Here is a 17719-nt window from a genome sequence, read left to right as displayed (position 1 = left end):
GATGTTGGATGTAGTGAGGAAATCAACCTTTTTAGAGTGAGAGTAGAAAATAAGATGGAAAAAAGCAGGGTGAAAGCAGATTCTATAAGGCTTTGATAATCTCCATATTTAGACCGTCAGAAAAAACCATCGTATATTTCTTTAAACTACTTCCCTTGAACACTTATGTGCCAATACAAAGATAGATACAAACAAGATATAACAAAGCATTTCTAAACTGACAAGCAAAAAATATAATTTCTTGCTTAAATTATAGAAAAGGATACCAGGCCCATTTTCCCATCAAGCAAACCAGACACTTAATCTTCTCTGTGTTTATAAATTTAGAGATACTATGTTGTTTTTTCTTTCCTCTCACAGAAAAGGGCTGAAGCCAATTTGAAATCAGGTAATCAGAAGATTCAAATGGAGAAAGGTTAGGTTGATCTAGAAATGATAAATGCTTCTCAGGAATATTTTCTAGCTAAAGGATGACATATCCTATGTCTTGGAGCTAGTCAACACTGAACAAGTATTCCAATGAAAATGTTACTAGATTACCCTCACACCCTCATTCTAATTACTTCGTTTTTCTAACCTCATTCTCTGTTCATTCTGCAGCTCTAGTGTTTCTGAGATGGGAGATCAGCGGTAACTCTATGTACTAACACAGATGGCAACACAGCTCTCTCCACCACGCTCTCAGGGCTTACTCTGGTAATTCCTGCAGTATTGTGTGGACTGTCTCCCAAGAAGCTTTGCTGTTGTTGAGGACAAGCTTTCGAACCCCAGAGAAGGACCCAGCACATGTTCTTTCTAAAACCGACAAATTCAGAGGGTTGGAACTCAGGTTTAGAAACTCCAACTGGGGAACATTTGACACAATTTTACTGACCTAGGAAGAAAACAAGAAAAACACATCAGGCAGTTATCAGAGTTTTTAAATAGTAATCATGCTCAAGAGAGCCTAGGGGAGCAGGTCTCCACATTCACATTCAGAAGTCCTCTTTAGTGCAGTACCCACAGAGATGCAGAAGTAATTGCAATAAACCTTAACAAGTAATTTAATCTTTTTTCTGTGAAATAGTGGCATCACTGGAAATTATTACTACAAAAGAAAGATTTCCCATGTTACCTTCAGCAAGGTTTTGATTCTGTTCTATATGATACTCTCTTTGATAAATAAAGAGAAGATAGTTTAGATGACATTTTAAACTACAAATTTTTAAAGAGCTGAGACTGAGTCATGCAATCTCTTTGAATATCTTTCCTCTCATTCTCAGCACATTAAGGCTAATTAAAAGTTTACTGAAGACCACCTGGTAACAATCCAGGTATTCAAAATTGACTACAGAATTACAATCACTCAGAGTTCAACTTGGTTCAAAGATGTGTTAAATTTTAAAACATTATTTATTCAAATACAAAAAACACCCATACTATACAACGAAAGAGAAAGTTACAACCATCAATTTAATGATTGAGCTTGCAACTTGGTAGACAAAACAACTTACAAGGTACTCATACTACTTTTATTGTAATAAGTAAGGAAACAGGCTCAGAGATGTTAAATAGTTTGGGTCTCACAGTCACAAGTCAGATCTGGGATTAATATATTAGAGCCATTGTAATTTCCAACATACAACAACTAATAAACCATAAATATAACCAGTAAATAATAAAGAACTAGCTTAACAAGTATGAAATAAACCTAGAAGCCCAGCAAAAGTATTAAGTAAACAGCAGTGGTTAAGTAAAACTTATAAAAATAGGAACAGAACAGAATAGTTAGGACTAGTTTCAGAGTCAGAAAACTTGGGTTCAAACCAGGTTCAAACACTTCTCAGCTGTTCAAAATCTCGTTTCCTCATTGGTAAAACAGAGAAAACAGTACCCATCCATTTTATAGGATTGTTGGAAGGATTAAATGAGATAAGTGTATAAAGCATTTAGCATAATGATTGGTACATCTTTTAGAAATTCCTTACATACTATTCAACAGAATGTAATCAAGGACAGTACTTACCTAGTTCACTACTGCAGTGAGCACTTAATTTATTAAAAAAATTAATGGCACAACATCATTCAATAAATGTAACTATAACTAAATTGGCAAGTATAACATGAACTGGTATCTCAACCTTGGCTATATGTCAGAATCATCGGTGGGATTTTTGAAGTAAATTGATTCCCAGGATCTACCATAAACTATCGAATAAGAAGCCTCTTCGTTGGGATCTGGTTTTCTGTTTCTTTTAGAGTTCCATAGGTAATGCCAAGAGAATATCCAGGTTGAGAACTACTGGTATAAAGAAAAGTAATTTGCACTTTCTATCAGAACTACTATGTGTTGTGTAGTTCTGGAGCTCTAAAATCAGTAAGAAGTAGATTACCTCTAAGAAGGTTGAGAAGCAGGCTGGGCAAAATGGTTCAAGGACCTATTTTTCTATCAATTCTAAACATTATCCTTTGAAGTGGTATCATTTTTATCCTCACATTATAAATGTGCTATCTTATAGAAAAAGAAATGAAGAAATGAGCTATCTTTTACAGAAAACACACTAAACTTTAGTTTAAAATGTAAAGAATTCATACCAGTCTGCACATATTCTCCTGCTTGATCCTTATTATGATCAAACAGCACCAAACATTTGTGCAACATATGATGAGGATGTGGAATTTAGTCTGGGGCCAAAAACAGCTAAATAGTCCATACAGGGACCAACCTTCTACTGCACTTTATCACCTGAACATAGATGACATGAAGGAACTTCACATGGAAGATGATGACCAACTATGCTTTACCTCTGTTAAGGGCTAAAACAGATGAAAAGGAAGTGTGCTCCTACTATTTTTTTTTTTAATTTTCTTTTTAAGATTTATACATTTATTTATACAAGCACTGGGTACAGTCAGAAGCGCGGGAGGATGAGAGAATTCACCAGAGCCACAGCGGGGAACAGAACAGGCAGACCGACAAAATACAGTACTGAGGGGAGCAGCGGGCACAGCAGGAGAGGTCTGCGTGCCATGTGGGACCCTCACCGCTGGCCAGGGATCAAACCGGCGCAGCAGAGGCTGCGGGCAGCTTCGCAGCTGAGTGCTCAACCACTGCGCCACCAGGGGAGGCCCAATGTTTGCTCCTACTATTGCATGAAGCGTAACCCCTAACTACAGTACAACCTCAGTTAAATCAAAACAAAACATAAGCCACAACCCTCATTTTTTATAGTAAAGAGGAAATACTCCCAAATGCATAAATTTAGGGGTTTTTGAAGCAATTCTGAGAGAATTCCCAAGGCTAGCAGATATGTTATACAATCTTCATGATCTGCATTTATATTACTCTCCATTGAGAATAAAGATTTGGAATAACATTTCATTTCATAGCCCTGGAATATCCTAAAATGATAAAGTTGGAATATAATGTAAAAATACAAGAAAAGTTACATATGATAGACATAAAAATTTTCCCCAAAGGGCTAAAATTTAAAAGGATTTTCAAATTAATGATTAACTTTTAAATTACTGAGTAGATAAATCAGATTCTAGAAATATTATTTCCATTACACAAGATAATCTTATGTACAAAGGAAAAAGTGACTAATATCAAAGGCTGACAAACATTTGGCGAGTTTCTAGGACAGTACATTAACTTCCCTTCTTAAAAATTCTAAAAATAAAAAAAAACACTCCTCTAGCTGGATTGAATTGCATATACACATGTGCAGAGACACAGGGATGACCTTGGATCACCTTTTCGATACCCACAGTTCTACGATTTAACAGAGGACCCTCTACTTTGGCTTCTAAAAAAGAAAGAAACTAAAGTTTTAAGAAAATGGGTAAAGGGTTTTAAGATAACAATCTGTAATTTATACCCAAGCCATTCTCTGCCTCAGCTGAGTGGCTAATTCCACCTTCCTCTCGACCTCTTGGTTTAATTTCTTTTATAAAATGGTTTTGATAAGGAAGAGAGGAAAAAAGGAGATACCTTGGGAAAGGTCATACAAAAACCTACTTAGCCCAAAATTCAAGACAAAAGCTAAAAAAATGCATCTTATTTTTAGACATAGGTGCCCAATTTTAGAAGGGCAGAGACAAATCTTTGCCTCCCCCCAAAGTAGTATACTTCTCACTCTGCATCTCTAGATAGTCAGAACATTAGTAGTCATTCAAAACACAAAAAGTACAAACTATATTACTTTGTTCCACATTGCTACATCAAATATTGGCTAAAACAAACTTAGTTAATGGCCAAGGACAAGTGATCTTTTTGGTAATGGGTTGTAATGGGGTTGTGTATGGATTGTAATTGGGTTGAAATGCAATGTCTTGAAACCACGACCTAAGGCATTTGTAGCCTGACAGGGTTTTATCAATCCTAAAAATCAATATTCTTTCTTTGTAGTATTTCTCCCATCTCTCTATGCTCTGATATACACTCTAAAAGATTGGGATCAACTGCAGTTAAGGATAAGGACAAAATACAAAGGATGATGAAAACTAAAATAAATTGAAAAATGGAAAGCTGAAGATAGCAGCAACAAACGCTCACTTGAACACTGGCTGGAAACAGACTCTTGAGCACATAAAGGAATATACAACTGAGCACAAAAGAGCACAAATAAACATTCATGACCCTCTGGTTATCTATGTCAGTGTGGCCTGGGAAACAATTAGTGCCTGTCTTTATCTCAGCAGAGAAAAGACTGACTTACCTAGTGTAAACTCTGAGTTCCTATTCATATTTACATAAACTGTTCTTCTAAAGTAGCAATTTTATCATTATTAGACTGTTCCCCCAGTCAGCAAAAGCTGCAAGAGGTCAAAACATGGACCAAAGCACAAAGCAAAAATCTTTGTGAAACTGTTTACTCCCAAAAGAAACATACATAGAGAAATCCTGTAAACATATGAGCAGAAATAATTCAGAGGGAGATCTGGTCTGACTTGCCCTCTCCCAGCTCCAGCAGGTAAAAAACTCACCAAAGGGTCAGTGGTAGGACTATTGTGAGAAATCAGAAGAAGGGGGGCTAATAAGGTATTTTTTTGGTTTCTGTGCAGTGTGGTCAGAGCACACATGTCAATTAAGCCTTTCAATAGACCAAGGAGGCACAGATTGTAATTTGTTGGACAGTGAATTATGTTACTTATAAGTAAATAAATTAATTAATATATGTACAAGTAGAGACTGTTTCTTCAAATAGTCCAATAAATCTGTATATACTAACAAGTCACTTAGAAATCAAGTAACATACATCTTAAAAATTTTTGGTAAACATCTTAATCAAAATAGGGACTATTATTTCGCTGAGCATGATCCCTTCCAGCGCCATCCATGTTGCTGCAAATCGCATGTGTTTATCTTTTTTGAATGCTGAGTAGTATTCCATGGTTTATATGTACCACATCTTCTTGATCTAGTCATCTATTTTTGGGCATTTGGGTTGTTTCCAAAGCTTAGCTATTGTAAACAGTGCTGCTATAAACATAGGGGTGCAGGTGCTCTTTGGAATTGATGTTTCTGTGTCCTTTGGGTAAATACCTAGGAGTGGAATTGCTGGATCATATGGAAGCTCTATGTTTAGTAGGTCAAGAAATCTCCACACAGCTCTCCATAGTGGTTGGACCAGTTTGCAGGATCTTGCTCAGCGAAATAAGCCAGAAAGAAAAAGAAAAATACCGGATGGTCTCACTCGTAGCAGGAATCTAGAAAACCTAAATAAGTGACCAGGAAAAAGAATAACTATAAGAAAGAAAATATAAAAATCAACAAACAACTATGAACCAGAGACACTCTACAGGGGGTGGGGGGCGGAAAAAGGAGGGATTGGGGTCAAAATAAGAGGGTTGTAATTGTATGGGGAATATAAAAATAAAATTTAAATTAAAAAAATAAAATAAATAAACGAAATAAAACCCTTAAAAAAATAGGGAATATAACAGAGCACAGTTACCAGATTAAATAAGATGATGAAATGGATAAATATACAAGAAACTGAAGAAAACTTTCTTAAATAACCAAGATTTCTTAGAATTCATGTAGCATTTAACATCTACAAAGTATCTCAACTTTATCAGCAGTCCTGTCTTATGAATGAGCAAACTGAAGCATTGAAGGATTTAGTGAATTTCTTTCGACCACAGGAAAAAATGGAGCAAGTGGTCTTAACAAATTCTTAAGACAGAATCATTCATTCATTTATGCAGCCAACAAATATTTGAATGCCTAGCATGTTGGATGCTGATGATAAAAATGACAGAATCTTTACTTTGAATAAGCAAGTGATTGCTCTATGTTGTGATAAATCCTTTCACAGCAGCCATTTACAGGTGCTGGAATAATCTGACTCTTCTAAGTAAGCCAGTGACATTTCACAGGGATCAGCAACTTGGACCAAGTGTTGGATACAAAGGAAGTGGCCGGCAGGAAAGAGGAGAAAGGGAACAGGAGGTTCAGAATGAATAAAAGCAAGGAAGCTTTCGTGTCAAGAATTTATCACATGCTGCAAGAAAAAGCATATGACTAAAGATGTAGATAAAGCTCTAGCAACAGCAAAGGACCACATGATGGAGGGCTACCATAGAGAGTTCAGACTTCAGTTTCCAGGTAGTGAAAAGCAACTAAAGGACTTCAAACATGCACAGTCATGTTTCATTTATTAAAAGAATGCTGTTAGCGCTATAGAAGATAGTTTAGATGAAGCAGAAGGGAACCAGAGGCAGGAAAACCTAGTAGGAAGGTTTTCCAATAGTCCATGCAAGAACTATGAGCATAAATTAAGGCAAGAGAACAAATCAAGCAGAACTGTTTTTCCCTGATTCTTAAGGGTAGTTTCTATCAGGTAATGTTATATATATATTATAAGACAGAATATTATAATACCTTTATTTATATTCTTGGTATAGAGTTACACTTAGGTCAAAAGACATCAGTCATGTCAAACCACCAAAGAGACCTAAGGAAAAATTCTAAAATATTTGGAATAAATTTCAGTAGAATGAGTATTTTTATAATAGTTTGAGGCTCAAGCAATTTTTATGTCAACTTGCAGTAATAAATATTGAAATAGTAATAGTGAATTTCATGCATTATTAGCATGAAACCTAAGTGTCATTAACCTCTTGATACCTGGAATGAAGTTTTTCAGTGCTTTTTACGTAAAAGAAAAGCAAATCAGAAATAACAAAGCTAAGTGCCCAAAAAACAGTTGACGCAGTCAATTATTTATCTTGCAACATACAACAAGAATCTCAGGTGAGAACCAGAATTCAGCAGAATAACAGCATAAACAATAATACAATGGTTATTGCTTCGTTTTACCAAAATGCAACAATAAAATTAGTAATTTTACCTCTTGCCAGTCTTCAAGTTTGTTGTCAGAAAGATCTAGTTCTGATACATGAGCACAAAAGGCAGCAATTTCTTTTTCATCTCCTGCACAGGTTATTCCACAGCTGTTCAACACCAGTACACTTGGGAGGTTGAGGCGATCTAAATCATGGAGGAACAAAACACTTTCTACATCAGTCTAATTTCTGCCTACATATATTCAGCCCTCGGGAATCAAAATCAAATGGCATGAAATTGCATAGGACCTGGAAAATATAGGCTATGATGGGATCCAAGGATGCTGAATTCTGAGGGGAGACCGTCAAATACGACCCAGGAGGAAATTAAAAATACTGGATCAGTATCAACAAATATGTCCTCTAGGCTTTAACTCCTGACAGGATTGTTCATCTCAATCATCAACAACAGAGCCATCATCTTCTCTGAACATTACATTAATGTGATTCATGTCTGGACTATTGTCTCCTATTGGCCTCGATTCTTTTTTAATTTAGTTCAAAAATATCACTCCAGATAGCTCTTTTTTCCCCATATAATGTGTATTTTCACCTTTTGCTGCCTATGAAAATGATCTCAAACCATTAGACAGTCTATCTGCTAAGCCATTTCTGTTCTTTAAGTTCATATTATTTAAGAAATCTTTCTCACTTAAGTGGATCTATTTCAAAATCAACATCACTTTCTCTTATATTTGTCCATCAATCATTCCCATTTCATAGTCACGTAGAATAGAATTTGTCCCCTAAGAAAATCAGACTTTTAAAAATACATAATGGTAATGGGGGAAAGTGTTTCAGAATCCGAAACTAAATTTGGTCAAATTGGGGTAATCAAACTATTGCCTGATTCAAAAATAAAAGCACTCTTATTATCTCAGAATAAACATGAGAATTAAACCATTTGTTCCCTATCTGGTATAAAACAATGACTCACAAAGGTAATATTTTATTAATGGGGGCCTCAAATTATATGTTTTTTTTAACTTAGTACTTTTCAGTATCAAATTTCTCAGAATAGGAATGTATCTTGAGAAAAAATTACCAAGTAAGAAGTTCTTTCTGTCATTCCAGTTTATATGAAGTGATAATATATTTGCACCGAGAAATAACACACATACAGTAACCTTTGGATATAGAAACCAAAACACTGTTCAATATTAACCTCATATAATTACAAAGAACTACTTCTAAGAACTTACAACAGCAAGCAAAAATGCAAAGGAAAAACACTCTGCCCTTTTCTAATTAGATCTTTATTCACCCCATAATCCCTCTCCTAAAATGTCTTTATTTCTTCTCTAACCAAATTCTATATTCTTAAAGGGTTAGTTCAAGTGTCATAGATTTGACCCTTTTCTGATCATATAATTAATTCTCTTCTAAGTTTCTTTCCCAATCACTATGGCATTCATTGGATTCAACATAAACTGCAATTATGAACTACAGTTTTAACTTCCTAAATGTGAGTATCTTGCATTCCAGCTAGGCTATACAGTCCTTAGGACACAGGCTCAGTCTTAAACTATCTTGTACACTTCAACTTCTTTGAAAGAATATGCATTTGGAGTATTATCACTCACATATTTCTTGCCCTATGAGTACAACTAAAGTGCCTTTTAGTCAATCTAGAGTAAAACAAGTCCCTTCAGGTTTTTGAAAAAGCTGAAATTCTAGCAAGGGAAAAAGACTATTTGACCCATACTTAAAAAAAGGAAATCATTTCTAAACAAGGCACTATTCTGGTTTAATGTCTTAAGGACATTCTAGTAAATGAATGCTATTTAGACCCCACCATTCTTACCTTTCATAGGTGAGCCCTGAGGTGTGGCTGGGACATGGACTCCCATCCCAGGACCACGGCGGTAAGGAAAGTTTTCAGGACTGTATTTTTCACATAATACTTGCATAAAACTCCTTCCACTAGGTTGATCCATCTTCCTTTCCTAAAATACTACAAGAAACCATCAAAATTATTTAATGAGTCACATAAGACTTTTTTTTTTATGTGATTACTTTTTTGTTTAAACTACTCACTACCACTAAATTACTATTAATTAGCACGGGTGAGTTTTACTTTTCACAATGTAATTCACATAAGACATATTAAGAACCAATTATTTATAAGGCATCAAGCTGGGGCATAACGACATGCACAACATGGTCACCGTCCCCCGGAATGCACACTATGGTGGTATCTTAAGATTTAGAGAAACTATGTATGCAGACAAAAAGATAGCACTGCAATCCAGTATGTGATAATGGAAATATGGGTTAAAAATGCTATAGGATTTAAAAGAAGCAATCATTTCCAACCAAGGATAACAAAAAGACTTTTGGCTGGTCCAGAGGGTTCATGTGGTAACAGGAAAAATGACTTTAAAAGAAATGTATATATTAAATATCAGACTAAAGATTTAGAATGAATTCTCTGATATTTGTTTCTCAAAATCTATTTTCCTCTTTTTCCACAGAAACATCATTTAAAACTATATACTACCTATTTCTATTTAAGTTCCAGTTGATCAATTTATAAATGTCTAGATCACAGAGTAGACACTCACTGAGCACATGTCTATACACTGACAGTTTTGCTGAACAATTTATCCAAAATAATGAGTGTACATCGCAAGTCATCTTGTAAATAAAGGACTGCTCTCTGACAGGACCCTCATTTGTGAGTTTTAGGATAGAGCAAGTTTTAGTACAAGACAATCTGTTCTTTTGTCAACACAGTGATGAGTGTCTGCTACCATCCTCTGTCCCAGCACTGACTGTGTCAAAGCTGAACTGTGTTGTGTGTGTTCATCTAGGACTTGAGGAACCATCAAGAAAGTTCTTTGTTAAGGTAAACTTATCACCAACAGCAAACATAGTACTAGTGACAGGCACATGGCCTCTCTCAAGCAGAACACCAACAGAATTTTTTGAAATGTTTAATAAAAAGTCAAAGATGTTACACTGCTATCTTCCATGCAACTGGCAGTTCAAAGGAATAAAAAGTGTGTAGGGAGGGTGCTGAACTGTCGGTGTCAGAGCTAAAACAGCATCTTTTAACTGGAAGTTTCAGAATGACTTAATTGCTCTACAATACAGGGCATTACTCTTACACACAATCTAAATATAGGCAAACTGACGAATGGTAAGATTAAAGACAAAACAAGTCCTAGTAAGCAAGGAATCTTGGGAACTTAAAAAAGTGATCCCTCACATACCCATGTTCTAACAATTCCTCCCAATAGTCTGGAGTTACCCCCACCCACCTTCTTTTTTTTTTCCTAAAGATTTAAAAGCAATCCCAGTTGCCTTCACAGGTCATCGTCCAAGATATCTATTGGAATAGCTTCCCAGGAATGCGACAGGATACACATTCATACAGGGGCTTCCAATTAGAACATTAAATGTATCAGTAACATAAATCTACTTAACTGTTGAGGCAGAATGAGGAAGAACAGTAGGTGGGAAAGGAAAACTAAAAACCAAACAGAACAAAAAATGAGGAAATACAGGATGGAAAAATACTTTAACTTGAGTCTTTCAAAAGGTTTTTGGAGGTAGAGGGGTAGGGGGTAATATATGACTTTCTGGAAAGAATGGGCATTGAATTATAGCTGACTATCTCTGCAGTTGGCAGTGTTTTAATGCATTGGTGAAAGTGTTCTAAATTGGGGTTAAAAGTCAGGGAACAGGAATCTTGGGTAATGTAGCCTGGTTTCATGATCAAGTCCTAGAGGGTGACTGTGAAAATCTCAACTCATCTGTGCCTCAAATTCTGACTATACTATGCTTTTGTAAAATGTTTGGATAAAGTCAGGATAAAGAACAAGTTGGAGGAGAAGGTGCTCAGTACACTTTTGCCAGATTGATATTAGAAAAGAACATACAGTCTCCTAAATATCTTCAATTACTGTCAAACAATTTGTTCTTTATTTTCCCAATCAAAGGGTGAGATCAAAATTAGTATAAAAATCAACACAACTAGAAACAGAAAATAGACCATGTCTGACCACTAGCACTGGAAGATACATAAGAAATATTTTCTTATGCTGCTCTGCAAGATCTTTATTTACTTCACAAAAAATCTTTATGGTAGAGTATCACGCTTCATAAGGTGTGAGTACTACTAACTCCACTCACAACTTTTAAAAAATATAACTCCTACCCCATAGAGTCCCAAAACCAAGTATTTAATAATATAAAAATAAATTTATCTCCTTATATACGTACAGGTTATTTTTTGGTGGATAAAATTGAAATTAATAAAATTAGTACCTATGGTTGACTCTAGAGAAAAGAAATGAGCACTAAGGTAGAAAGATTTTCTTTTTTCACTGTTCACTATGAATCACCTGAACTCACCAAAGTGTACATCATCTTTTTCTTATATATTATCTTTTCCAAGTATAAAACATCTTAAATGACCTAGTAATGACTTAATAACTTCCCTAAGGGGTTATTAATTCCTCATTATTATCAAATTTTTCTATGAAAAGAAATATAAATTGAGCCATGTGGAATATATAATATCAACAATAATTTTAAAGAACTGGGAGATGACAAAGAAAAGAGATAAAATGGATGGCAAAGCAGAAATAGATTCTTTAGTAAAAAAAGCACTGGAAATTTTAAAGAAAGCAGAGCAACACACACCCGAGACTGAATTAATTACAATTAAAATGAAAGGCAGTAAGACCTCAATTTAAAACTATTTTTATTACTCTATTAAATGTATTTATTTACATAGATTTTACATCACTGTTCATTTTTGAACAATATTTGCTTTCGCCTCTCAGGTGGGTGTAGTCCCTATAAAATTTCCACCACCAGGGCCTCCTGGTGGCACAGGGGTTAAAGTCTCAGCCCTATCAAGCAATCTCCAGCAATCTCCAGCAATCTCCAGCCACTGAGGCTTGAGATGATCCCAGGCCAGGGAGCAACCCACATGGCGCAGCAGACCTCTCCTGTCTCCCCCCTGCTCCCCTCAGCAGTGTATTTCAGTCAGTCTGCCTGTTCTGCTCCCCACTCTGTCTCTGGTGAATCCTCTCATGGCCCCGCACCTCTGGTCTGCACCCCAGTTCTTGTATGCATAAATAAATAAAAATAAATCATTAAAAAAAATCCCACCACCAATCCACCTGTGCACCATCAATATAAACCAGGGACATTCTGCTGGGGAGGAGGAGGGAGAGGGATCAAAACTGGGGAGGGAAGAGTACAAGGGACTAAACACTCTATTTTTATTTTTTTTAAATATTTTATTTTATATAATTCTTACATCATTTTTCATCTTTGCACAATGTATGCATTTTCATTTTGGTTATATTCCCCATACAATTGCACCCCCCCTTATTTTGACCCTAGTCCTTCCCCCCCCCCCATAGAAGCACCCTCAGGCCTGTCACTTCCTCTGCTAGCCAAACTAAATGTGCTAATAAAGTTACCAAAATATTTCATCCAAACTACCCAAATTATAGCCAAACTATTGGGACTCTAGAGCCATAACTGCTCTAAGAGAGGAAGCTACAAAGCCAGAAGCCTGAGGATAAGCTTCAGGCATCCCTGTCACCTCTGACTGTAGAGACTAGCAAAGAAAAAAGAGGTGTTTTCAGCATCGGAAAGTTTATCCTACAGAATTCAAGTTACTGGACGAGTAAATAGCTGTGAACTGATTTACAATTCTAAAAAAATAAATCACAATATTTCAAAATACGAATTAACTTAGGATGAAGCTAAATCTCCAGGAAGAGTTTTCACAGCACATAATGAAGAGGGATACTCTCAAGTAGCTTAAAATTATTTTGAGTCATCTGACATGAACCCATTTCTATACAACTAACCAGTCTTATCTATTTATTAAAGAAGGGGAGAAAAACTACACTCTAATAAAAGTTACCTGCCATTATTTTCCTACCAAATATTTTAAAACAAAAGTTAGGTTAAACATATATTTTATCCAATGGCTCTGCAACTTCACCTATAGGATCCTTCGGTCACATAACATTGCCTTCTAGTCACTTTTCTCCACAAAGGTGCTGGTTTTATTCACCAGACAATTTAAGAATAAAAATCTCTTTACCACCTGCTTAATTTACAAAAATAAAAAATAAAAAAAAATGGAGACAACAAATATATTTAGTTTTCTCTGCTATCTCCTTCTGGCACCTTATAAAGGGTTCCAGTTAGGCTTATTTGCCCATTCACATAGTCATAAAATGTGTGTCCTCACAAAGCTTACAGTCTTACCTTCTTTGATTTGACAAATACAAGCCAGCTACTGAATCTATGCCAAGCACTATGCTAAGCATGAAAAGAAAATTAGAATGAATCAAATCCAAGCGCTATCATCAGGGCAATCACCCTCTAAAAAGCAATACATGAAGATAACACATTCCTGAAGTCACAGGCAATAGTGAACTGAGACATAAGATGTGATTAATTTTTGCAAGTATGATCAAGGAAGTGCAAGGTGAATCTTGAGACATTCTGAAAGATCGGGCTAGCAGGATGGGGAAGAACATTCCAGGCACAGGAAATCATAGACTATGACAAGTGCAAGAGACCTAAAACATGGACTACTAAGTAGTATTGTTAAAACCTCAAGTACATGTGGTGGGGAGTGGAGAGGAGGCAGGAGATTTTGATCAACCTTGCACAGGTTCAACTTTATCCTACAGAGATAAAAGAAAAAATTGATAGATCACTATGAATACAGTGCAATGATGGGGATTACTGACCTTTACTGAAATATCAAGAGGTCAAAAATAATGAGAATTTTAAAATCTCTAAAGATTATACAATCAAGAGTGTGTTCACCTTAAGGGACACAATTTCAGTACCAGTCAAGGGGACAGAAACCATAATATAAGGAGTTAAAGAACTTAATATGACACTGAAAACCATGCTTTGAGAAGGCAAAGCAGGAAAGATCCAATAGCTGATGAAGAAAAACCAAGTATCCAAAAAGAGTTGTATCTTGTTCTTTTTTTAAAAAGACAAAGACAGATGATAGACAGCTTTTATAAATTAAATATTTAAATAAATTTAAATGTAAAATAAATTTATAACTGAATTGGGGGGTGAGACAGGAGACATGAAAGAGGTAAGCAACCAAAAAAAGTAAGTCTGAGGAGGAAACTCTGGAGAGCTTCAAAGAATCTCTTAGGATTATTAACTTTATCAATTTTTCTAAGGTTCGGGTTCTTCTATGAAAAGCCCATTTAATTCCTATTTTGTGGATTCCTAACCTCATGCCCAGAAAGCTTCCTTTTCTGAGAGATCCCTACTGTACCCAAATCCTGCCAGATTCTTGGACATTTCAGGTAGCTGGACTTTCCTTTATTTTCTAAATCCTTCTGATCCTAGCAAGTACACCTCAGCAAATCATAATTACTCTGTGAAAGTATATCTGTGTGCTACACATTTTTCCCTACAGAAAACATTACATAAATGGATCAGTAAAGATCTATCAATAAACTTTTCCCCTAATTGTTTTTTTAAAATACAAGAGATACTTTGAATTTCTAAAATTTCCATTGAAAATAAGCATTAAAAACAAAACAAAACAAAAACTTAGTAACCCCACCATGGAGATGTAGTTTCCCTTTTTATAACTAAGCTAAGCATGTAAATAAGTGATACCCAAAGCTTTCACATCTGAAGCATATTTAGAGCCACATGCATACTAAGAAGCTTTGTTCAACAGATTTAGTGAGTAGATTAAGCCTAAGGATGCACGTTATGGTGTGTTATTTTTTCCAGACTATACTATGTAGATATGTATTTTCTGCACAAAGATTAAATTACTTTTAGATATATAGTTTTCTAAGTTGCCTTTTTGCTAAATAGCTTATGAAAAACTTTTATGCAAGCGAATATAAATCTACATAATCATTTTCAAGGTTTGCTGAGTGTTCCATTAACAAGCTTTCGTGGCTCAAGACATGAATGACAGCTACATCACCTATAAAAACACTTCAGGGACATTGTCCAATCAATATAATTAGGCTAGACAGTCACATTCTGTATGGCACTTCTAATTTCTTTTATCATAAAGTATATGTATTTGCAGCTTACCTTCCCTGAGTACTGTGTAATATATTGAAGCAGATGCCCTCTTTGTATAAGAAATAAGGAAAATAAACTAATTCTAATAAACTTTCAGAACTATTCTGTAAAATTATCGTTCACCAGTTTATAAATTTACTCTAAGCATTCCAAGTACAAAACATGAGTGTAGCTGATAAGTCCATTATCACAACACACCAGCCACCATGATTTCACACCCTGCTATGAACTACCCTACTCCTTCCTCAGCTTCTTTTTCAACTGCCTACCAAACTACACCCAAAGGTAGTAATGCAGCATATTGACTTTTCTTGGTGGAAGATTTAAATAACAACCCAACATTACCAAATGAATGTGACTGTAAATTCCTGGTCATTCCTTGATTTATGCTATTAATAGGGCATTGCCACGCTCTAGCTTATCATAGCACTATGCTTTCTCCTTAAAAACTCCAAAGATATTAAAATAATGACCCCATTTTCTCTATTTCATTATACTAATGGCACTGAAGATGTCTAAGACTGTGGTTCCATGTGAATACTGTCTCAGAGCTGTCGATATTTACTTCTAAGGAACTATACCACATATGAGGCACATTTGATATTAGACAAAGTTTTCTCATCTACAACTGCACCTTAGCAAACACGACTACCTCTCAAGCTGGTAATTTATTATATCTAAACACAGCACTTGAAATAGACAATCCAAACGCACTAGCGCAAGAACTGCATGATTTTGATGAGAAAGTATTTGAGAGGAAAAAAGAAAATACTGTTGCTTAGACTGAAGCACCTCTTTGCATGAATATTTTAAAGCACTTCTTTCTTGATTTCCATAGCTTCTCCCTATCTAGAAACGTTGGCTTAAACCAATTGCCTATATCCTTATTAAATTAGGCATTCTGAAAAACAAAAAGGCACTTTTCATACATTTTTCAGCAATCAGAACAAAAAACATTAAACAATTACTACATCTTTTACTACAACAGCTTCTAAGCTATCCTCACATGCCAGACCCCCAACCCCTTCACAAACAAATTTGCATTTACCTCTATCTTCATAAATGGTCCAGATTTGATTTGGGAAAATCTCAAGGCTTCAATATTGCACTTACTCAAAGTTCAGTAGTAGATATACGTACTCTGGAATCCATGTTCCCCAAAAGTTAAGTGTTCCCACACTGAGATTAACAATCCTTTTAAAGCCTAATAATTTTCCACAACCACCCTCCAAACCGACACTTATCTCTATTTGCAGGACCCAAAATTGAGGTGACTTGCTCAGGTTTCTGTGGCCCGACAGGCATGCTAAGTCATACTTTCTGCAACCCTAATCTTTCAAGTCACGCTGCCTTTACTGAAAAGGAATATATGATGTCAACAGTATAAGGCAGCACACTCAAATCATAGTAATACAACTTATTAAAACATATGAAAACCATACAGCCAGATAACTCTTGTGACCACATCAAAGAAACTAAAAAGTAAGCAACAGTACTGATAGCTCCAGGCACCAAAGGGGGAAATTTATTCTCCATTTCTCTTTCCTAACAAAAAGCAATGAATGAATGATTCTAGACTAGAATAGGTTTCATCAGAAGAAATTTTTATATTCATGCCAACTTTCAGCTATGACTATACAAGTTTAAGTATACTTAAGGCTCTTTACAGAAAGTACCCCCGTTATCTCTACGTGTGAGCACCTACAGAAGCTATCCATGTAAAACAAGACCTCATTAGGAACAGACCATTAGTTCATAACTCCAGCTAATAAACAGCCTTCATTTGCCAGAATGTTAAACATCAGTCACACAGAGAGGCCGCTAAGTTTACAAGTGGTTAAAAAAAAATCACTAGCCTTTTCCACATTTAGTGCTATAATGGTATTATCTGGTCGCAAGTGCTAGTTCTAGAACCAAACTACCTGGAAATAAATCACGACTGACTGCAATCTGTGTCAGTGTGGGCAAATAGTTATTTTGGTTGATTAAGTCTCCATTGCCTCACCTGTGAAAAGAGGTGACAGCCCCTAATTTTAGTGTATAGGGTACTGAAGAATGAAGAAAATATGAATAAAAAGTACATAGCACAGTAGCACATAGAAAGCATTTAATAAATATCACCTTGCTATAACTTCTGTTACTACTACCCCTATTACTACTATCATCACCACCCAGTAAACATGGTAGCATGAATATAGGGCCGCAGGACTTAACATGCAATTTTTGTGAAATAGACTTGATCCAATTTCTTGATAGAGTCTAAACCAGACCAATATTCTAATTAATGTCAGTTAATTCAAGCAGCAAAAATGACTGACATGTA

The 17719-nt window shown here is 35.6% G+C and overlaps 1 protein-coding gene across 4 annotated transcripts in view; it reads right to left on the bottom strand.

The window, feature by feature from the left end:
- Nucleotides 1–17719, bottom strand: part of TBCEL (tubulin folding cofactor E like) — a 57391-nt gene that overhangs the window by 27923 nt on the left and 11749 nt on the right. For all 4 annotated transcript variants that reach the window (XM_037505466.2, XM_054693155.1, XM_037505465.2 and 1 more), the window contains exons 2-4: nucleotides 9137–9286; nucleotides 7338–7477; nucleotides 693–874 (exon numbers count right to left, since the gene is read on the bottom strand). In XM_037505466.2, coding sequence (XP_037361363.1) covers nucleotides 693–874; nucleotides 7338–7477; nucleotides 9137–9269 — 455 coding nt within the window. In that variant the 5' untranslated portion in view covers nucleotides 9270–9286. The remainder of the gene's footprint in view (nucleotides 1–692; nucleotides 875–7337; nucleotides 7478–9136; nucleotides 9287–17719) is intronic.

This window comes from Talpa occidentalis, unplaced genomic scaffold, assembly GCF_014898055.3.
Source record: "Talpa occidentalis isolate TD23 unplaced genomic scaffold, MPIMG_talOcc4v2.1 talOcc4.12, whole genome shotgun sequence".
Classification (NCBI taxonomy): domain Eukaryota; kingdom Metazoa; phylum Chordata; class Mammalia; order Eulipotyphla; family Talpidae; genus Talpa; species Talpa occidentalis.
The sequence above is the reverse complement of the archived record's forward strand: the minus strand, read 5'-3'. Positions and strand labels throughout refer to the sequence as shown.